The 23,236-nt window shown below is 38.2% G+C and overlaps 2 protein-coding genes across 2 annotated transcripts in view; both read left to right on the top strand.

The window, feature by feature from the left end:
• The window catches only part of chsy3 (chondroitin sulfate synthase 3), a 56,050-nt gene extending 37,901 nt beyond the window's left edge, over positions 1-18,149 (top strand). The window contains exon 3 of the mRNA XM_060895457.1: positions 15,948-18,149. Coding sequence (XP_060751440.1) covers positions 15,948-17,519 — 1,572 coding nt within the window. The 3' untranslated portion in view covers positions 17,520-18,149. The remainder of the gene's footprint in view (positions 1-15,947) is intronic.
• An 871-nt stretch (positions 18,150-19,020) lies between these two features.
• Positions 19,021-22,962, top strand: hint1 (histidine triad nucleotide binding protein 1). Its single transcript, XM_060896412.1, has 3 exons — positions 19,021-19,207; positions 21,644-21,748; positions 22,639-22,962. The coding sequence occupies exons 1-3, from the start codon at positions 19,097-19,099 to the stop codon at positions 22,801-22,803; spliced, it is 381 nt and encodes a 126-aa protein (XP_060752395.1). The 5' UTR covers positions 19,021-19,096; the 3' UTR covers positions 22,804-22,962.
• Positions 22,963-23,236: the final 274 nt, after the last annotated feature.

Raw genomic sequence — 23,236 nt, 5'->3', positions numbered from 1 at the left:
CTTGATGAGGATCTAGTGACGGAATTCTAATAAAATAGATTGCTTGGGTTACTGTTCCTTCTTTGAATATTCCTCATTTAAATGCATAATCCCACTTGTATCTTGTATAATGTACATTTTCTTTTCTTTTCTTTTATTTCATTTAAAAGAAAAGCCCATTAGCTTTCATGCTAGTTTCCATGACAGAGTGTGGAATTTCTAATGAATACAGTTCAATATAATAAAGCTTATTAAAAGAACAAGGTTAAAAAGATGCACGAACATGGCTGAAAACATTGACGCCTTTGTGCTGGTTGTACTGCTCCACCGCCTACTCCTGTGTGCACTCATCACCTTTCTCATCCTCCTGGGACGTGAAGCACCAGCAGAGAGCTTGCCAGTTATACAGCCTCTGCCCATTTAGCACTAGCATAGAGGGACGGTTAGATCATCATTCTTTCCTCCGTCTGGTACTTATAGCATACTGCCTGCCAGGTTCCAGTACAGCCTGAAGGTCTGTGGTTTGTAATGGCATGTGACCTTTAAACCCACATGTCAAAATCCCTCTTTTTTTTTAAAATCTGAACACTCAAATCTCCTTGGTGGTTTAGTGCTGGAACTAAAATGTGCTTTACGTGGCTTGACGTTGGATTATGCATTTTTACCACAATTTAAAGAAAACAAAAATAAAAACCAAAACAAATTTAAAGGTGATATATGAAAGCTTATGTTTTTATACCCTAGAGTGCTAGTTGATACAAGTTTAGCTATGACCCAGTTTGGTATGCAGTATGTAAACTGAGTTCCTTTCCTGTGAGGTGATTAGATCACTCAGCACACATCAGTAGAAATTTAGCTCACAAGCTATTTTTACTGATCAAGGTCATTATTTCAACAGTTTGTATATTGCACTTAGATTACTAATTTACATAAATAAACGTGGATCTTGGATAAATAAACTTGGATAAACTCGAAAAAATGGATCTCTCTGGAATGATGTGAACTATTTTTATCACCAGTTATGTGGCTGGAACAGAGCTTTTGTTAGTATCTGTGCGGAGTTGCTCATGTTCTCATATTTGTGTTCTCATGGATTTCCTCAAGGTTCAAAAACTTGCCAGAGGTGAATTGGTGGATTGGTTATAATTGAGTTTGTGGAATTGTGTGCGCACGGTTCCCTGTGATGGACTGGTGTTTCTTCTATGGTTTATTTCCAGCTCATGCTCTGTGTTTCTGGGATAGTCTTCTAACCCTCTGTGATCCTAACCAGGATAAAGCAGTTACTGAAGACGAATTTACTATGCCATGAAGTAGTTCAAAAATTATTCTTTATCGTTTTCATTTTTGTCACCTCTCAGCCTACATAATGAATTTCCCATTTCCGCTTTATTACTTTTCATATACATTATAATTCTCACCCATCATGAATAACACTAGTGTAATATATTAACATTATATCTGTCAGAATTAATTTCACTGTTATTAATACAGAATCATTAGCATGAATCACATATTTTTTCTTCTTCTTCTTCTTTCGGCTTTTCCCTTCAGGGGTCGCCACAGCGACTCATCTCTCTCCACCTAACCCTATCTTCTGCATCCTCAACACTTGCACCCACTAGCTTCAAATCGTCATTAATTACATCCATATACCTCCTCTTTGGCCTTCCTCTTTGCCTCCTGCCTGGCAGCTCCATGTCCAACATTCTCCTACCAATATACTCACTCTCCCTCCTCTGAACATGTCCAAACCATCTTAATCTTGCACCCCTAACTTTGTCCCCCAAACGTCCAACATGGACTGTCCCTCTGATGTACTCGTTCCTAATCCTGTCCAATCTTGTCACTCCCGAAGAGAACCTCAACATCTTCAGGTCGGCTACCTCTAGCTCTGACTCCTGTCTCTTCTTCAGTGACACTGTCTCTAAACCATACAGCATGGCTGGTCTCACCACTGTCATGTAGACCTTCCCCTTGATTCTTGCTGATATTTTCCTATCACACAGAACTCCTGACACCTTTCTCTACCCACTCCAACCTGCCTGCACTCGCTTCTTTACTTCTTTCCCACTCTCTCCATTACTCTGGACTGTTGACCCCAAGTACTTAAACTCCTGTACCTTCTTCACCTCTTCACCCTGTAACCTTACTAGGGTTGGGAACCGAGAACCGGTTCTTATTCAGAACCGGTTCTGTTTTTTAACAGGAACCGGAACCGCGAGGAATATATAAGATTCGGTTCCAAACGCGGTTCCGATGCGATGACGGGCAAAGCGCTGGGAACGGTCACTTTAAATAGCCATGTCTTACCTCATGAATATTCATTGTTTACACTGTTTACAGTCACACAACCAAATTAACGCAGTTTATCACAGAAATCAGTCACTCGCGCTGCTGTGCTGAGGTACACTTTGTGTTAAACACAGGGGCGGTTCTATTATTTCATCTTTAGGGGGTTTTAGCCCTCAGTGAGAATTTGAAACAGGAAGAGTTTTATATTATGAGACTACATAGTAAGCCAAAAGTTATGGCATTATTAAATGGCAAAAGTGGACACCAGAATTTTATGCATAATGTAACGATGCCAATTTTGAATCAAATCAGTTCTTGTATGTGTGAATTTTCTACGAACACTGTGTCCAATTAATGCAGTCATTAATAAAAAATATTCACAAGACAAAGACCAAATCATTAAATGTTATTTGCATTTAATATTGAATGGATTGTTTGCATTAATATTTTGTTTGTGCTACAACTCTGGTAATAAGAATAGTGAAATTTCACTGTTTTGGTTGCCGTCTTTGCGGTTTAACCGCTGATTAACGTTATAGATAAACGCCTCCAGCTCTGACTGCGCGTGCACGCTGCGCGTGCCTGTGCTTCTCCGTTCAAATAAAGCAGACAGCTGATGACGCACTTTTGAAAGACTACAACGCACGCGCGTAAAAGCAAAGTAAAAAAAAAAAAGGCTCTTGGATCAAACTGATAAATAATTTTCTTTCCCATCGAAAACATGTCCTGCATTTTAACGTAATTTTTATTTTTTTATTTTTGAAAGAAAAAATTATACTTATAGTTTTAGGGTGGCTGAGATCACAGACAGGGGTGCTGGAGCCACCCTAAAAAAGGGCTAGAACCGCCCCTGGTTAAACATGTCTAAAAAAAAGTCAAGTGTGGATTCATTTCCAAAGCTACAACAATGAAGTAAATCTACCCCCTCCGAGAGGTTTTTCTTCACAGTTGGAGATACAATAAGCCAGGAAAGGTCTCGTCTTCTCCCAGAGAAAGCAGACGTTAATGTTTCTTCAGAAACATTGCTAACTGTTTTGCTAAGTTGTAATTCTGGATGTTAAATTTGATGTTGGATTTATTTAAATTTTAATAGATATGAATTGAAATGCTCTGTTTAAAATATTTAAAGAGTGATTAATAAACACAAATGGAATTGTTTAAGTATTGTGCATTATTTTTCACATTTCTTTTATTATGGAATCGGAATCAGAACCGGGAATCGTAAGGCAGAACTGGAACCGGAATCGGAACCGGAAAATTTCTTTTGATACCCAACCCTAAACCTTACTGTTCCACTTCCCTCCCTTTCATTCACACACATGTACTCAGTCTTATTACGACTGACTTTCATTCCTCTTCTCTCCAGCGCAAACCTCCACCTCTCCAGGTTTTCCTCCACCTGCTCCCTGCTCTCACTACAGATCACAATGTCATCTGCAAACATCATCGTCCAAGGAGACTCCTGTCTGACCTCCTCTGACAACTGGTCCATCACTATAGCAAACAGGAAGGGGCTCAGAGCCGATCCCTGATGCAGTCCCACCTCCACTGTGAACTCCTCTGTCTGACCTACAGCACACCTCACCACTGTCCTGCTCCTCTCATACATGTCCTGCACCACTCTGACATACTTCTCTGCTACTCCTGACTTCCTCATACAGTACCACAGCTCTTCTCTTGGCACCCTGTCATACGCTTTCTCTAAGTCTACAAACACACAGTGCAACTCCCTCTGACCATCCCTATACTTCTCCATCAACATTCTCAGAGCAAAAATTGCATCTGTTGTGCTCTTTCTGGGCATGAAGCCATACTGCTGCTCACAAATTTCCACCACCTTCCTTAACCTAGCTTCCACTACTCTTTCCCACAGCTTCATTGTATGGCTCATCAACTTTATCCCCCTATAGTTGCTGCAACTCTGCACGTCACCCTTATTCTTAAAGATCGGCACTAACACACTCCTTCTCCATTCCTCAGGCATCTTCTCACTTTCTAAAACCCTGTTGAACAAACTAGTTAAAAATTCCACTGCTGCCTCTCCTAGACACTTCCAGACCTCTACCGGGATGTCGTCAGGACCAACTGACTTTCCACTTTTCATCCTCTTTAAAGCCTTCCTGACTTCATCCTTTCTAATCTTATCTACTTCCTGTTCCACAGAGTTCACTCCTTCTACTCTTTTTTCCCTCTCATTTTCCTCATTCATCAGCTCCTCAAAGTATTCCTTCCATCTCCTCTGTACACTCTCCTCACTTGTGAGCACCCTTCCATCTCTATCCTTAGTAATTCTAACTTGCTGCACATCCTTCCCATCTCGATCCCTCTGCCTAGCTAACCTGTACAAGTCCTTCTCTCCTTCTCTAGTGTCTAACCTAGTGTATAACTCGTCATATGCCTTCTGCTTGGCCTTAGACACCTCCCTCTTCACTCTGCGCTGTAACTCCTTGTATTCCTGTCTATTCTCTTCAGTCCTGTCCATATCCCACTTCTTCTTGGCTAATCTCTTCCTCTGGATACTATCCTGAACTTCCTCATTCCACCACCAAGTCTCCTTATCTTCTTTCCTCCTTCTAGATGACACACCCAGCACCTTTCTCCCTGTCTTCCTGATCACTTCTGCTGTAGTTTCCCAGTCATCTGGCAGCACTACCTGACCACCCAGAGCCTGCCTCAACTTCTGTCTAAATTCCTCACAACATTCCTCCTTTTTTCAGCTTCCACCACTTAATTTTCTTCTCTATCTTTGACCTCTTCCTCTTACAGACCATCAGAGTCATCCTACACACCACCATCCTATGCTGGCTACACTCTCTCCCACTACCACTTTACAGTCACTAATCTCTGTCAGATTGCCTCTTCTACAAAGGATGTAGTCTACCTGTGTTCTCCTACCTCCACTCTTGTAAGTCACTTTATGTTCCTCCCTCTTCTGAAAATAAGTGTTAACCACAGCCATGTCCATCCTCTTAGCAAAGTCTACTACCATCTGTCCTTCAAGGTTCCTTTCCTTAACTCCAAACTTGCCCATCACCTCCTCATCACCTGTGTTCCCCTCACCAACATGTCCATTAAAATCTGCTCCTATCACCACTCTCTCCCCCTTGGGAATACTCTCAATCACCTCATCGAATTCACACCAGAATCTCTCTTTCTCCTCTAACTCACAACCTACCTGCGGGGCATAACCACTAACAACATTCATCATCACCCCTTCAATCTATAACTTCAGATTCATCACCCTGTCTGACACTCTCTTCACCTCCAGAACATTCCTCACAAACTCCTTCAGGACCACACCTACCCCATTTCTCTTACTATCCACACCATAATAAAACAGCTTGAATCCTGCTCCTATACTACGAGCCTTGCTACCCTTCCACTTGGTCTCCTGTACACACAGTATATCCACCTTCCTTCTCTCCATCATATCAGCCAGCTCTCTATCTTTCCCTGTCATAGTACCAACATTCAGAGTTCCTATTCTCAGTCCTACACTCTTACCTTTCCTCTTCTCTCTCTGTCTGTGCACTCTCCTCCCTCCTCTACTTCTTCGACCAACAGTAGCCCAATTTCGGTCGTTGTTAACCTGGGCCTCGACCGATCCGGTATGAAATTCGTACTGACAATTCGCATGGTTAGATTTGGCAATGTTTTACGCCGGATGCCCTTCCTGACGCAACGCTCTCTATTAATCCGGGCTTGGGACCGGCACATAAGCCACTGGACTGTGACCCCTATGGCTAGATTAATCACATATTTTTTCTCCATTTCTAGTTAATAATTCATAGATAAATAAAATATAATGGTACTATGTATTCTGAACATAAAGCTATAATTTCACTTCAGTTGTTGAAGCACAGCAGTGACCATAAACAGATGTCATTTGCAGCTGGTGGATAAAATGATTATAGCAGCCTGATTATTCTTAGTGATAGATGACTAAGCTACAAAAAAGGTTTGATGAAATGCCCCTGAAATCTTAATGTTAGAATCATTAAAACCTCATCAACCTGAAATCATCTTAAGGATATTCTTTTTTTTTATTATTCTTATTCTTGTTATGTTTTAAATTGCCCTGTTATCTGTCTGTCATTGGTGCTGTCATTAATATTTGTCACTTTACTACAGGCCATTTTAACAATGGCAGTTATATAGATATTACATGAATCTTGTTGAATGGTGTCCCTGGAAAGAAGGACACTGCTGTAGTGTACTCTCAAGTGGGAATAATGTGTGCCGATTAAGTCTCCCATCCATCTTTATTAATGCACTCAGTCACAGAACACTGATTTGATCTCCATTACTGATCACTAGAGCGTAGGGGCCATGCAAGAAATCGCAATGCTGTAAGAATGAAAACAAAAAAAAACAAATGAAAAACATCTCTTTCATATCATAAGCTCACAGATTAAGGTCTTGCCATTGGACATTTCCTGTCTGTGGAGGTGAATTTTATTCTCCAGAGACTTTAAGAAGTTGACAGATAAAGCCAGCAGTTACATTTTTAATTACTAGATTAAAATCTATGTACACACATCCGAAAATGTTTTAGATTTGGGCTATGCAATTAACTCCCCTGAAACGATACATCTTTATTAATAAGCACAGCATTAAATGACTTAATACATATCTGCTCTGACTGTAACTAAAAGCCTTCTAACATTTCAACACAGTGAACCTTTTGTGGTTTTGATGAGAACATCAAAGGATGTTTATGCTCTGGGAAGCGTTTTGCATGTTCTTATACTGGAACTGCATTTAAAAATGTTTTTGCTGCCAGAATGGTAGGATGGTAGGTATAATCTCCCGAATAATAAACAAGTCTGGTTTTAAAACAAGAATCACAACTATTAACCAGTTACACTCGGTCAGGGAATTGCAGAGGTAGTGGGTGCAATTACAGGATTCATTTTGGAAGGTGTAAAAGAAACAAAAAGTGAAAAGAGACCAGAATAGCAAAATACACTCACTACAAGCGAAGCCTTGGAAGCCAAAGTGACAAAGAAGACTCGACATACAAAAAAACCCCAAAAAACATGGCAATGCTGTACACGTGAGAAACTCACAGGCCACCAAATGACTCATCACTTGACAAGCCAAATTGTGTACATGGATTCAAGCAAATGATGCCTAATTCTGACCCAATCAGCTACATGTTGCAGCAAGATAGAAGATTTATCTGACTGTGTTTTTTGCTTTTCTGCTCACCACAAGTATAAATAATGGTTATTTGAGTTACAGTTTTCCTGTCAGCTCAGTCAGTTCAACCACATTCCCATGACCTCCACGTCGACAAGTTGTTTCTACCAGCAGAGCTACTGTTTCTTTCTTTATCTGTAAAAGATTGCTGTGGGTGACAATCCCAGGAGTTATTTTAAACTTCAGCATAAATCTGAATTATAACAATGATATAATATAGCGTATTCCATTAACATGAATAATTTTTTATTTATTTTCTCAACTGGGTGGAATTCCACACAGAAAAAGGGAGATGTTGGCTTCTGGATTTCTAATCAAGTAGTAGACCAATTCTCTGGCTGATGAAATTATAAGTCTTTTATTTTTAGCATGAAGAGTTTTTTTTTGGTTTACAAAAACATCTGCTAATGAACTAAATACATTAATACTGTGGTTTTAAACAGTTTTAAACAGACATCAGCATGCTTTCCATTACAATACATCCATCTTCAGCTGTATTATCATCTACATGCAGCTGTTTTGTTTTTTCTTCCTAGCAAATCAACAATGCCCTTAATATATGATATATTTTTAGACCTTAATGAAAGAGTTGAGCATTTTATACTTGTGCTTGTGATGCATATAAGTTCTTTCAAAGTTTGAGAAAAACACATCATTATTTCTCAGTGCCTCTATAGTTGTTATAATGTATACTAGAGATGTTCGGGTCGTGATGCTTTCCAATATCCTCCTTTATTCCCTAGTGAATTGAAGCTGGAAAATGCTTTTACAGGCAGGAAATAGTGCACGCTACTGAATTATGACCTCTGTTAAGATTCACTTTAATGCTATAAGCAGCCTGAGTGAAAACTGAAAGCAGCCTTAAGGGACATTCCAGACAAATTTTAAAATTCAACCTTCCATACATCTGTTGTGACCATTATTGCTTAACTCTCACAGCGGTGACTCAGTAGTCTCTAGGGTGTTAATACTAAAGTAAAAAAAATCTCAGATGAATCAAAAGACTACAAAATCTATTTGATGTGGGCAGAAGGAAGCCAGAGATTAGAGATACATAAAAATACTGCATAAATTAATATATGTATATGTTAATCATTCCAGTGGCAAAGAGGTGAGGAGAGCTTAAATTCAGTCTGCATTTGGCATAACAACTAAAAGAATACAGGTCAGTACTGAAATAGAAATTATCCAGAAATTATCCTTATCCAGAGCAACCAACATTTATACGGCTAAACAGATTATACGGCTAAACAGTTTAGGGCCGTGCTCAAGGGTCCAGCCGTTGCAGCTTGGTGGTGTTGGAATTCAAACTCACAACCTTCTGATCACTAGAACAACGCCTTAAGCACTAAACTACCACTTCCTAGGTATGAGTTTAGGGGTGTGTGCACTTATACAATTAGTTTATCATAGGTTTTTTATTTTTATCTGATTGTTTTTCACATATTTTTTCTTTTAACTTGTAATTTCACATTGAGGCTTTAAGATTCTCTTCACTGTAAATGGTAAAACAGAATAGTAGCTGCAGATCTTTTGTTGGCTTCTAATGAAAGAATTTCAAGAGTGTTCATTTTTATTTAATTTTGTGAAGTCAAAATGAAGTCAAAATGAAATTAATGAAATGAAATGAAGTATAGTGGAATGAAATGAAGAGCCCAGTTCTGTGCCTTGATGATTCAGGGCATGGACATTTTTTAAATATATAAATCCTGTTAATTTAAACTACAGTACATTAACTCGCCAATGTTGGTGATCATTTTTTGAACTGCTCATGTTAGAGACCGTGATTTTTATGTGAATAATGTCTCAAAGGAAAACCGTAAAAGTACCATTTTTATCTAAAATTGTGACATTTATTTAGAATACATAATGTAAAATAACTCATTTGAGTCATGTATTAATTATGCAGTGTATCTCATGGTTTCAGTAGTTTCTTTTATTTGGTTGTATTGGTCATAGGATGATATATGCTCTACATCCAGTGAAATTAAATAATACAACTGTGCCATTTTCATGCCCTTCTCTCTTCTTCCACTAATTGCACATTAGCCACACTTGAAGCATTAATGTGCATTGGAACGAGTCTTTGCAGAAATCAATATGCAGTGGAAAGAATTACACTAATGGCATGGAATAATAGTCTAGCTTTGAGATTATTTTAAATCGCCATGTCCAACATGTCCTTCACCTTCAATAAAACCTTAATAAACTAGGAAACATATCACAGAGGCTGTAGGAATTTATTGGAATGCTCTTTCCTGTCCATCGGCCATATCACAGCTTATACCCGGCAGCACTTTGATGAGTTTACTTGTCTAGGGCTTTGCACTGTACAATTTAAGATGGAGAAATCATCGCTCTCAGCCTCTTTAAAAACTCTGCACTCAGACAGCTTGTAATGTTGAAGCAGAGAGTGTGCGCGGATGGTTTGTGGTACATCAATTTTCCCTTCTGTTATCTCGCCTCGAAGCCCGCCTGCGAATGATACATTCAGTGTGTCGCTGCCTTAAAAGAAGAGCTCGAAAAACAGTATGTGAAGTCAATTCATTCTGAATACTCATCAAGCTGAAACCACACAGCGCTCAGTGATCCTCCCTACAGGCAGAGCCTTCAAAGGCCTTCCTGTTGAAATTAATCCCTCTTCTTCACATGAATAAGCTCAGGTCCCACTGCTTTGCACAGGCAGGCACATCCACAATAAAAAGCTGTTAATTCATCCCCCACAATACTGATACCCAGATCCAGATCCAGCCTAACACCGGTGTACAAAGTCCTACGGTACATGGTGTGAAAATGGTGTGATAAATTAATTAGCAGAATCTTTTTTGTTTGTTTTGTTTATTATTATTTTGACTGATTGATTAGAATGATTAGAAATGTATGTGATTTTCTGCAAGTGCTGTATTATTCCAGAGAAATGAATGCACCTGCTGTGAACCAAATGCCCAGTCCAGACCTGACAACCTTAATGCATTTTGCTTACAAACTGTAGTGGCTTGCCGATTTATAATTACTCCTGGAGCTAACAATGTTATAAAAATCTTGCAATTTGTCAGATTACAAGATAATGTTCATGGATTCCATTAATTGATTATATCTAGCAGTCAAAAATGGGAACTGAAGCAAACGCTTATAGAAACCTGTTGGGGCAGGAATCACACTGCTCAATGCTCAGGGGAGGAGAAAGGAATAGGACGTTAGTCACGGTGTTACCAGGGTAGTCTACTTAAAAAAATTCTGCAGCTGTTAAAGGTCTTACTTTTTAGCAAATAATCAGAATTAAACCTGATAAATTCCAGTGCAGACGGTGTATCTGTGTTGTACAGAACCATTTCTATTATAAGATCTATAGCAGCAGAGAGGGAGACAGAAAGTGAAATTATGGAAGTGGATAATGTCTGCACATCACAAATGTTAATGCACCACAGTGATCTTGTTTTCCTCTCAAATGCTGGGCAAAATAAAATAAAAAAAAAATCTCTTTTTTCTATTGCCTGAAACCTGGCAGCCTTGATTAAAGATGCTACCTTGAACACAGTTGAACAAATGGACATCTAAAACCACTCAAAATCAGATGCTTATCTAAATGCTGGATGACCGTTGTCAACTCAGCTGATTTTTCTCTAAAACATTCACTACATAATAACCTATAACGTGTGATAAGTTTATTTGAGGCTATGTCATTATCTGTGACAAAGAATAACTAAAGAGTAGGATGTAGAGTGAGTGCTTTTTTTCAGACTGTGATAGATATTAAGCTAAGACAGCGTGTATTATACTTATTTATTCACAAACATGCACAACACATCTGATCAATAATGCTTCTTCTTCTACTGAGACCTTTTGTATCTTATATTAGACTGAATCAGGGTACTAATTTGTTAGCCTTTATTAATCTGCCAATAACCTTATGTTTCATCCTTATGTTTTAATATTGTGTTGATGCAAAAGGGTTTGTGTAGATGTCTTAATTTGAATTATGAATAGAGAAATAACAGTGTTTTGTCAGTTTCCTTGTGTGGGTGTTTTTTGCCTAAAGCCTTCATACGCTAGCAATATTTCAGTCCTTGTGGCTTCGTGTTGTTTTTCTCACCTTTTTGTCAGTTCTTGATGCAAATTGTGTCACATCCTGAATAACCGATAATCAGTACTAAACCCATATGGCATTTTGTTTGCACTGTCATATCATTTAGATGTAGAACAGCTAACAGAGATGTGCTTTAAAACTTCAGCTTAAAAAAACCCAAAGCGTAATTAAGCAAATTGCACTGACAGTCAATGACCTTCAAAACATATATCAAACTCCACTGCTACATTTATGAATCAGAATGAAGACAGATATGAGAAAGAGAAATGCAATGCAAATATGTGTACAAAGCTCCTATTTGATGCAGTGTGAACGCTGTCAGTATGCTCTCATGAGATATTTGTACTTTGCCTCTAACTGTGACTTTCATCAATTCCTCGTCCTAGTTTCTGAATTTCTGATCTGCACTACTTGTGACCTGATCCCCTTTATGTATTGTAACCAAACTGGTTAAAGCTAACCAGACCACATGATAAGTAGTGTTAATGCTGTTTGTACAGTTCTGGTCCACTAATCAGGTTCTGGTCCACTAATTCGATTTGCCGAATCCATGAGTGCTATTATTTGCCACAAAAACTCAAATTCTAACATTATCAGTGGACACAGCAAATGATACATATGTCATAAAAATAAATTGGGACTTAGAATACAAAAGCTCATCAAATAAAGATTATTAGGAAGCCAGGGTGGCAGTTTTATCAGGAATGGATGGACAAATCATGTTGGCCCACTGTGCAGCAAGCGAGCTGCAGTCGGTGTATTGCATGACAACACGCAACACTCTCTCTATCTGTGGCTTCTGTGAGGTCTATTTCTAGTGGCCGGACAAAAATAAACGAAATACTAAGCTATGTTGTGTCTAGAGGGTCCGTTAATCAATAATAACACATTGTTTATAAAACCGTTGTATAAACTTTCGTCACAATCACAGCCGTAATGATATTCACTACAACAGCACTCTTGCTCATGCAATATTTTTCAACTATACAACAGTGATTTTGAATTCTGGAGTCTGATTGGTCAGGAGTTCTTGATTAAACATCATTAACAGCAGGGCTCTGACTATAATTTTGGCTGCAATGCAAATCAAAGGATTATATTCATTTGCTTGTTCTAATACATTAGTGTTTCTATAGTAACAACTAATACCCCGGGGCTTGCACAGTGGATGCTCCATAAAAACTAATTCAGAGTTAAAGCCATCCCTTTAGGCTATGTGTATGCATATTAACTTCAAGAGAAAGTGAGGGAATCAATGTTTATAACTACTATAACTATATTTCAGTAATGACAACTCTAGGAATGAAGTTAATGAGCTTTTATTAATGGGAATGGAAGATAGGTAGGCTTGGTCTCTGCTTATTAGATCTGCACATATATAGAGATATTGGGAACATGCTTCTGCTGCATGGTGCAGCAGGAGGAACCCCGCTGTAGCAGATCTAAACAGGTGGTGCTGAGGAGGTGCTTGCTGCACACAAAGGCTGAGCCCAGGAGTTGATTCAGGATAATAAAGGGTTTCCTAGATAGGGAAATGTGGCCAGGCCATTACATTGGCGTCTAGAGAACCAGTCAGCGCTGGACTAGACATAAAAATAGATAGTGATAAAAAGAACATTTCTGTGGATGTTTAACAATATAAAATGTATCTGTAAATGTATTGTATTGTATCGTGTATTGTTCTTTATTCATGAGTCACAATACTGTATATGATTGGCAAGTTGCTGTGATATAAAAAGAATAAATCATTTCGAGATATGCTGTTATAGGAAATTAATTAAGATCTGGGTGGTAATGTTATCACACCACCCTGTTGTTGAGTGTTTAACAATAACAGCATGACCGCATTCCCTGAAAAGATTTAGTAAGAAACTCAACAATAGTCAGTCATTAAGGCCGTATAGCTCCAAAGTGTGGAATTGTTTCACAGGTTTGTCAAACCCCAGATATGCCAGTGTTTAGTTTGCTGCAAACACAATTGAATTAGTGACCGAGAAGCAATCTGCTCCACAGCTTTCAGGACACAGTGAGTTTTCAGTCTGTTGAATTGATTTCCAAATAAACAATTACACAGAACATATGAGTGTGAGTGTCCTTACTGGGTTATCATCATTTTTTAAATTTATATATTTTTCTTCAGTGTGCTGCAAAGCCTGGTGTTCGCTCGCTTTCTGGATGCACAAGCCTTGGACATACTTCTTACAATTCTATTCCTAAGGGCCTTGTGCATATGATTAATATCAGCTTAATGATATTATAGAATTTCCATGACACTATCAGCAAATGCTGCTTCTTTGGGAAAGCGTGAATGACCATATAAGCGACATGGGAATATTCTGTTTGTGTTTTAACTGTAAGGGCATGAACAGAAATAGAAAATAATGTAGAGTTTAATGCACTGATAAATGAACCATAGAAATACAAAAAACATATTAGGCTTGTAAAATGTGGTCTAAAGGGAAATTGAGCTTGTGATTTTATGGATACAGTCATGGACTCAGAATGAAGAGATAATGATGTTAGAAAGACATGATAATGTGTGCTGCCTTTGTTGAAGGATTGGCTGGAAAGCTAGACTAAACAGAAGGACTGTCTGAAATAATGCCATCATGATTTATGTGTTTAGGTTCATCCAATTTTTTTTGCACAAAGAGCCTTTTTGCACAAAGAGCCTATTTCTCGTAATGCTGGTACAAACGACTACAGAGGTGATGCTGTATTTTGCAAATTTGGTTTTATGCACAGAATCGGACAGAACGAATCCTTGTGTTAAATCTGAGGAATATAATGTGTTTATCTAGTACAAATGTCCTTTAATTCATTTAACACTGAGGTTAGTTTAGTATTGTTCAGCCACTTTAGTTTTAATTCTTTTGTAAATAATAACTCACAGTGCTCTGGGTCATACTTAATTAAAGATTAAGCTGTATTCAGTTCAGCTGGCAGTGTAAAGTGGAGCAGTACTCTGCAGATCAGGGGAGGAATCGAGCAGTGAAATGTGCTTGCTAATGTCTGGAACACTGGTGTGAAAATGGAGGAATTATGCTGAAACCCAGGAATGTCCTAAACGTGGTCTTCCTTCTTCACTGAAAGGACTTAAAGACAAAATGACTCATCTTCAAACACAAAAATGTTTTGGGTTTATTGACTAACCAGCTATGTTACAATTACCTACTCTTTGTGGCGTCACTACTTCCTTCCTTCCAGTTTTGATGTATAAAATCTTTTTGAGTATGTTTCTCAAAATGTTTTTCTCTTAGCGTCTGTGCACGTTTGTCATTCCCACCGTTATATTTTTATTGATTTATTTATTGATTTCTACCTCACTCTTCCTATACATACTATGAGTAATGAAAACATTTCTGAAAACATGCGCTGTTTGAAAAGCTTTCTCGTGTTTATACAAAGGGACTAGAGTACTATTTTATTATTAATCTGTTACTGTACCAGTAATTTTAGTATATTATTAAGGTCGAGGTAAAAAGAGGAAGGTGTTAAGAAAGAAAGTCAGCGGTGTCATTGTTACAAATCAGTGCATCTAATATGTTAAATCATACTGTATTGGCTCCTTGATGCTCTGGATAGAAACCAGTGAGAATCATAAACATTTCATTTGTCCATGGCCCTGACAGTGTGTTGTATACAGTTTAGAAACTACATTCAAACCAGTTAATACATGAATAATTCTGTGGAAAAGACATAATTTGAATTGAATAATGTGAATTTCACAATTTCACACACCGAATATCACATACAGGATTAAAGTTTCTTCACTTATTGGTAATGGAAATGGCAGTTTTATGTATACCGTACAATTGTACAAGTGTACAATTTGATGTTTTATGTGAGTCTCTACATATCTAAAACAATGTGCATCATGCTGATGCCAGCATTTTATCACAAGTATCTGTCGCCCCCCACAGTCTCAACTCATCAATTACAGTCTTGTGCTAAGCCTATTGCAGTACTTAGTAGGGTGACAACTCTCATGTACAAACTGTAAAACTGGGAAAAACAATTGTAGCACATGTGGTTATGGACCGCACAGCATCTGGTTAAACAAGTACATAAAATTCTAAGTTATAATCTAATACTATTACATAATTTGCTATCTTTCTTTCCCAAAGCACCATGACGATACTTCAGAAATCATTTGTATTTTAATTGTAAAAAGAATTTAATAATTGAATTAGATGTTAATTAGACCTTATTCTAAAAGCTACTTGAAAGTATGTCACTCTAATGGTACAAAATATGTACTCTTTATGGTATCACAACAGTAACAGTGTACAGTGCATTATTGTTCCTAATTATTTGTTTAATACATAATATAACTCTTGTTCTACCACTGAAAATCTCATCCTAGTGTTTTCTCCCATCTGTATAGATGCAGGAGCTGTTCTATGAAAACTATGAGCACAAGAAAGGCTTCATTGAGGAGCTGCGCAACAGCAAGATTCACAACGCCATCACTCTGCACCCCAACAAGCGCCCGGCTTACCAGTACCGGCTACACAACTACATGCTCAGCCGTCAGATCTCACAGCTGCGCTACCACACCATCCATTTACATCGTGAGACCATGAGCATGAGCCACCTCAGCAACACAGAGGTGCAGTGGGAGGACCAGCAACTAGGTGCACTCCCCTCCTATACCCGCTACCAACCAACTGAACGAGCAGACGTCATAGAGTGGGATTTCCTTAACGGGAGGTATCTGTACTCTACTAGTGAAAAGAATATGCCACGTCAGGGTCTCGGCAACGTGCTCCGCTCTGCCTTAGAGCACACGGTTCTCCAGTTGATGGAGATGATCAATGAGAACTCCAAAGTTCGTGGTCGTGTGATTGATTTCAAAAACATCCAGTATGGTTACAGGCGGGTGAATCCTTTACATGGCGCTGAGTACATCCTGGATCTTATGCTGCTGTATAAAAGGCACAAAGGACGAAAAGTGACCGTGCCAGTACGGAGACATGTCTACCTGCAGCAGTCATTCAGTAGGCCTTATTTTAATGAACCTGAGCAGCTAGATGTAGCTGAACTAGTAGAGGCAATCAATAGTGACTTTCAGTCTTTTTCACTTCTCTCTAATTCACTCAAGATCTTTTACCCTTTTCAGTTTTCCGAGTCTAACAGGGAGATACGAGAGCAAGGCCAAAAGAAGCTGCACATCCTCGTACCTCTTATGGGTCGCTATGATACATTTGTGCGCTTCATGGACAACTTTGAGAAGGTCTGCCTAATTTCTAACCAGAATGTAAAATTAATTATCATCCTGGTGGATAATGATAGCAACCAAGACAAAGAGAAGCATTTGGACTTGATTAAGGAGTACCATAATAAATATCCCAAAGCAGATCTGACTGTAATACCAATGAGTGGAGAGTTTTCTAGAGGTCTCGCCTTAGAAATGGGTGTCTCTGGCCTGAATAATAACTCCCTGTTGTTTTTCTGTGACGTCGATCTGGTCTTCAATAGTGACGCACTCCAGCGATGTAGATACAACACAGTTGAAGGGAGACAGGCCTATTTTCCTGTTGTATTTAGCCAGTACAATCCCAAAATTGTCTTTGGTGAGAGCCATACTGAAGACAGCAACTTTGTTTTCACCAAAAAATCTGGCTTCTGGCGAGATTACGGCTTCGGGATCACTTGCATAATCAAAGGTGACTTGCTAAAAGCTGGTGGTTTTGACACTTCAATACAAGGCTGGGGGCTGGAGGATGTCGACTTGTTCACAAAGATCATCAACTCTGATTTAAAAGTGTTCCGTTCACAAGAACCGGGCATAGTGCATGTTTATCATCCTGTCCAATGCGATACTAATCTAGAGCCCAAGCAATACAAAATGTGCCTGGGGTCCAAAGCGAGTACATATGCATCTGCGATGCAGTTAGCCGAACTGTGGCTGGAGAAACATTTAGGCGTAGGATACAGGAACAGAACTTCCTCCTGACATTCCAGCTATCTGTCAGTGTCACTGGAGATTACCTCAGTTCCTCAGTACATGAACGCAAAAGACTGATTATGTCTCTTACAGTATGTCAAAAGTGTAAGCAAGTGTGTGAAATTAACGGTACTCTAGCAGCGTTTGGTGCAGCGTATTTATTTGTGCAGTTGACTCTTTCACAGCGTCTTCCATAGGTAATTTAGGAAATGATGATAATACCATTTGTTTTGTGCTTGTTGTTAAAAATCTGCTGATTTACTCAGGAGCATATTTTTCATAACATGACCACCGTCTGTGAACGTTCAGTATTATCCATGCCATTAAAGCCGTATGAAAAGTGCTCTTGTTTCCAGGTTAAAGTGGACACAAACACCACCATGAATTAATAAATTATTAATAAATTAATATATTTCCATGGGGACATTATTATAAAAGTACCATAAATGTGCTTTAAAGGGGACTGAAGAAAAATAAAGTTTTCTTTATACTAATAAAATATTTTTTATTTCTGCAGTATTTTTAAAGTTACTGTAACTTTTATTTTCTAGTTGCAATAGGATCATAATATTAAGGTACTGGTTGCCTTCCAAAATTTCTGTATTCTTTATTCTTTTGTTTTTTTAACGAAGTTCAAAGTGTATCTGTATGGTTTTTGCTTTTTTTTTTTTTTTTTTGCATTCTATGGCAACTAAAATAAGCTTTCATTATTGATTATTTATAATAAATGTTGAAATGCATAAACCTGATTGTCTGTGTCAGTTCACTAGCAGTCACTACACTGTATGCAGTATGATGTACTGTATATGAATACATATGAGAGAATCTGCATAGTTCTGCTGTAGTGGTATAGTTGTGTATTAGCATGTTCTGTATTCAGTATGATCTACAATAGCCTTTTATTTGAATTCATCCAATAATAATAAGAGCTGTCTGCCTGTTAGTGGTATCAATTTGGTGTGGCCCAAAGATATTTTCCTTCATGCTGGTAATTGAGTATTTTAATTAATTATAATAGTAATTATTATAATATAATTAATTATAATTATTATTTAATTGATGATAGATTGATATACACTATTGAAAATTAAAGACATTCTCACATATAATTAAAAACATTCTCACACATAATAATGTATATATACATTATTGTATACATAGAATCAGAATCAGGTTTATCAGAATCAGAATCAGGTTTATTGGCCAAGTGTGTTCACACACAAGGAATTTGGTTCCAGCTGTTTGTGACTCTCAAGAGTACAGACATAAATAACACTATACTATACAAGACAATACAGATGATGTGATACAATATAGACAGTATGAGTATTAAATATGTGCGTGTGTGTATAGATATCCACACAACCTGTATGTTATTTGTTTACTGAACATAATTAAACACTTTCGTTTTCATCCAGTGACGTAGCCTTTTATTGATCTTCACATCATCTCCACTGGATGTTGCGTCAGACAGCCGTTCTAACGCAGCTTAACCAGCCCCACACATCCAGCGGAAACAGTTTAGAGATCAGATATCAGACTTAACGTCTGAGTGGAGTTACACTTGGCTTGCTATACTTAGCGCTATGGCTGACGAGGTAGCCAAGGCGCAAACTGCACAACCCGGAGGAGATACAATTTTCGGCAAAATAATTCGCAAGGAGATTCCCGCAAATATAATATACGAAGATGACCAGGTGTGTGTTAATTTCTATTAGCTAGCTTGTGTTCGTTATTAGCTTGCTAACAGTGCTCGTGCAGTCTAACAGTCGCATTAGCCTTTAATCTGCCATGTATATACCGTTAGCGACACTAAACAGAAGAAATATCCATGCATTTGTAATGTAAATGGCGTCTTGCATACGATTTATCCAGCCCTGCTGCTCGGCTAGCGTTGCAAATCCTGTTGGAGAAGTTATATTTAGCTCGTGTTTTTCATCACAGCGCCCCAGACGGTGGTTAGCGGGAATAACAACGTCTTACATTTACAGTATTTAGCAGACGCTCTCATCCAGAGCCCTACATTATCTCATTTTTTTTTTCTTCATACAACTGAGTAATTGAGGGTTAATTTGAACTCACAACCTTCTGATTTGTACCCCAATACCTTAACCACTAGGCTACCATACCCCCAGTCGTAAACTGTAGCGCTTAGATGCCCCTCTTTCCACCAGAAAGAACCAGGTACTGGTTCAGAGCTAGTGCTGGTGCTGGTTCGAATTTGGTACCACTGGTGAGCCTTCAAACAACCGGTTTGCCTTTCCAAGGGCTAGAGAGCCATCACGGAGCCAAGCGTCATGTCACTGTATACAACGTTATACAGCAAAGTTAGTGCAGTGGTGGCGGCAAATACAACATCAACAATGGTGGATGTTGCTTTACTGTTAATGCTCATGGCTTTGCGAACCTGGCATCCAAATGCGGCAAATCCTGATTTACAAATGGCGCTGGTCGACGTTGGTCACAGTAACCCCATCCCCAGCCCCTGATGCAAGCGGTTCTTAAGTCTAGACCACTTTTCCTGGTTCAGAGCCGGTGCTTTTTGGTGTCGAAAAAAAAAAGAACTGATTATAAATTAGGCTCTGGCTCCAAACCAGCACTCAAACTGCCTTGGTGGAAAAGGGGCAAAAGTGGGCTCCTTATTTTAATATAATTGTAATAAAGTTCAGAAATAATAGTTATTAAATTGTTTGTTCAGAAGCCTTAATAACTTACTTGATCCTGATCTGTCATGTCGTTGGAAGGTTCAGGAATATAATCCTCTATGGCTGTAACAAACAGTCAAAATATTATGATTCTTATTTATATAGTAAGCCTAATGTTCTGAGATCTGAGATGCTCAAAAAGAAATGAGAAAGGAAATTTCAATACTTCTACACAATTGTGTGCTTTCACAAAATGTCACAGCAACATTTTTAGGTAGAATCTCGTATGAGGACAAAATGCAGGCTATGCATTTTAAAATGTATTTAAAATAATATACTAAAATGTTTTAATTCTTTTTAGTGTGTTAGTATGAACTATGTCTTTATAGACTTTATAACAAGATAAGCATATTTTCTCAGAACAAACAGCAAGCTCAGAACAGAGTTGCCTAATACAAATAGTTAATGTTTGGAGACTAAAGTCAAGGTCTTTGTGTTACATTTTATTAGAAAATTGCACCATTTGTCAAGCTGTGAACCTTATAATATTTTTTATGTATAATACCTTGTAAATTATAATTGGCTAACAAATATTAGCAGCTGTATTCATCCTTCAAAAGCCTGTTAACTGTAAAATAAATTCCATAGCACTTCATGTGCATTAATTAAATGTGTAAAGTATTGAAATTTACAGAGGAAGATAAGATCCGTCAACAGTAGAAAATGTTCTGCCTATGTCAGCAATCACTGTGATCGCCTCTGAGGCGTATGCAGAATATGGGCTCATGTAAGCAAACATAAGACAAATTCTTCCAAGTGACCTTAGGTAATAGGGGCTATTTTTCTGTGTATTAGCGTGCTTTGTTTGTATTTCACTTTTGCCACTACCGTGTTTTCTAGCCATTCTGTGTCACACCAGTGTCTCGCCATCTTGTGACTTTTTCACGTATTTGTGGGTTTTAAAAACATTGCAGAAACATAACAGCAGTCAAACCTGTAGACAAATTGACACTGTTGGAGACTTTGTCGGCTGTGCTTGTTTGCAGTATCATTAAATCAGCCGCCAGTGAGAAGTTTTATGACCAAAGAAATCGTTTACAGTACGACATCAAAAGCTTTTGTTTCCTTGTTTTCCCTGACAGGATATACATGAACGCATGGCTGTTTGCATCACTTGCTTTAAGTCATTGTGCTGGATACACTCCAAACTTTGGAAGACACGTACTTCTTTACATGTAAAAAAAAATAAATATGTAAAGTAGCACAGACGCTTTGCATTATGGCACACAAATGGTCTAGAACACTCAACATTCTAGATATTACTATGAATTCTGTTTGAACATGATCTAGTCTGACCTAATCAGCTGAATGTTGATTCCAAAACCCGAGAGGTGCTCAGTGTAATGCTGCTGCAAATGTTTTATTATTCTGTGAGTGAGCAAATGAGTCATGCATTCATTACAACCTTCTATTCTCTCTGTTTTCAAGTGCATAGTCTTCCATGATGTGGCACCGCAGGCTCCAACTCATTTTTTGGTAGTCCCCAGAAAACCCATACCTCAGATTTCGAAAGCTGAGGACAGTGATGCAGCAGTAAGTGGATCCTGTTGTGTATATTCATAGATGGTTTCATATTTGTGTTGAATTTCATCATTGTCAGCAGCAGTTACAATACACGACAAAGTCACTGTGATCCTCAGTTGATCAAATAGAGACAAGTTGGAATTACAGTGAAAATATAATCTCTGGTACTAGATTTACCCGCACTATATTATTAGGGGATATGTTGACAATTCTGACTTCTTGGTGTCTCTTCTTACTTAGCAAATAGCTCTTAGCGGTGCAGGAACTTGTGTACTAGCTCAACTGTCCTGCCATCTGGCTGTTTCCCAGGACAATAATACTTTGAGTCGTCCAATCAAGGCTGTTTAATTGCCATGCCGCAGCTGGAGAAACTCAAATACCTACTTAGGTTTTATGTTTCTGTCTACCACTCTTAGAGATGCATATTAACTGCATATTAATCTACACCTGGTCGATAGGATGAAATTACAACGAAAGACAGATTTTGCTTTTTAGCAGCTTCGTGAGCAGATGATTTATCCTTTAATTCTAGATACATGCAACAACAAAGAAAGGAATCAACTAAAAGTTGAATCAACTAAAAACTAAATTAAAATATTAAAAGTGAAGTGCGTTATAATGTAAGTTCTTTTTTTATAGGAATTGAATTTGAAATATAAGTTTATTTGCCAGTGCAGGTCCAAAATTTTTCCCCTTACATTCATTATGAATACATTAAATAAAAATGCTTTCATAGTAATGTAGGTTAAACAACAGTATTAATTTTACTAGTTTGAAGACAAATATTTTAATTATAATTAAAGGGAACTTTGCCATTCAGCAGTTCATTTTATACATCATTATTCCAAGACAACTTTATATGAGCTAATCCAATGATAAACCTGTTTGTCTCTCTCTAGCTTCTTGGACATTTGATGCTTGTTGGCAAGAAGTGTGCTGAGCAGGTGGGATTACCCGATGGCTACCGCATGGTGGTGAATGAAGGCCCTCATGGTGGTCAGTCTGTCTACCATGTCCACCTTCATGTTCTGGGTGGTCGTCAGCTGGGCTGGCCTCCAGGCTAAGTGCCTCAAACTTGATCTCAACATAAAGCAGCGTTATTAATTTCAGCAGTACCCAGAGAATTGTTATGTTTGTTTATATCACCATGCCAAGTTCTGTCATGCTAATTTAATCAGTGAGAATGTAACAGAAAAAACAATAAATTCACTTACCAACTGTCACACCAGTGCCTTATTCCTGTGATTTGTTTGAATTTGCATTGTTGAGACTTTTGTGTCCACACTGATAATGTATTTTTCCTGCCCCCACATTGGGGGCGCTCTTGTATTATTATAGGAAAAATGCAGCACTTGCCCGAAGCTTTAAATGTTATAGTACTTTTGACAGTACAACTGAAGAAATTCATTGTGAAGTCTATGAATTTTAGCACAAAACAGCAAGTTTAGTGATGGTTTTAGAAAAAGCGTTCATTTTAAACAAATACAACCTAAAGCT

This window comes from Tachysurus vachellii, chromosome 20 (genome assembly GCF_030014155.1).
Source record: "Tachysurus vachellii isolate PV-2020 chromosome 20, HZAU_Pvac_v1, whole genome shotgun sequence".
Taxonomy (NCBI): domain Eukaryota; kingdom Metazoa; phylum Chordata; class Actinopteri; order Siluriformes; family Bagridae; genus Tachysurus; species Tachysurus vachellii.
The sequence above is the reverse complement of the archived record's forward strand: the minus strand, read 5'-3'. Positions and strand labels throughout refer to the sequence as shown.

Coding starts and splice junctions, on each gene's coding strand:
- hint1 (XM_060896412.1), top strand. CDS start 19,097: ATGGCTGACGAGGTAGCCAAGGCGCAAACTGCACAACCCGGAGGAGAT. Junction 19,208..21,643: donor TAATATACGAAGATGACCAG/GTGTGTGTTAAT, acceptor TCTGTTTTCAAG/TGCATAGTCTTCCATGATGT. Junction 21,749..22,638: donor CTGAGGACAGTGATGCAGCA/GTAAGTGGATCC, acceptor GTCTCTCTCTAG/CTTCTTGGACATTTGATGCT.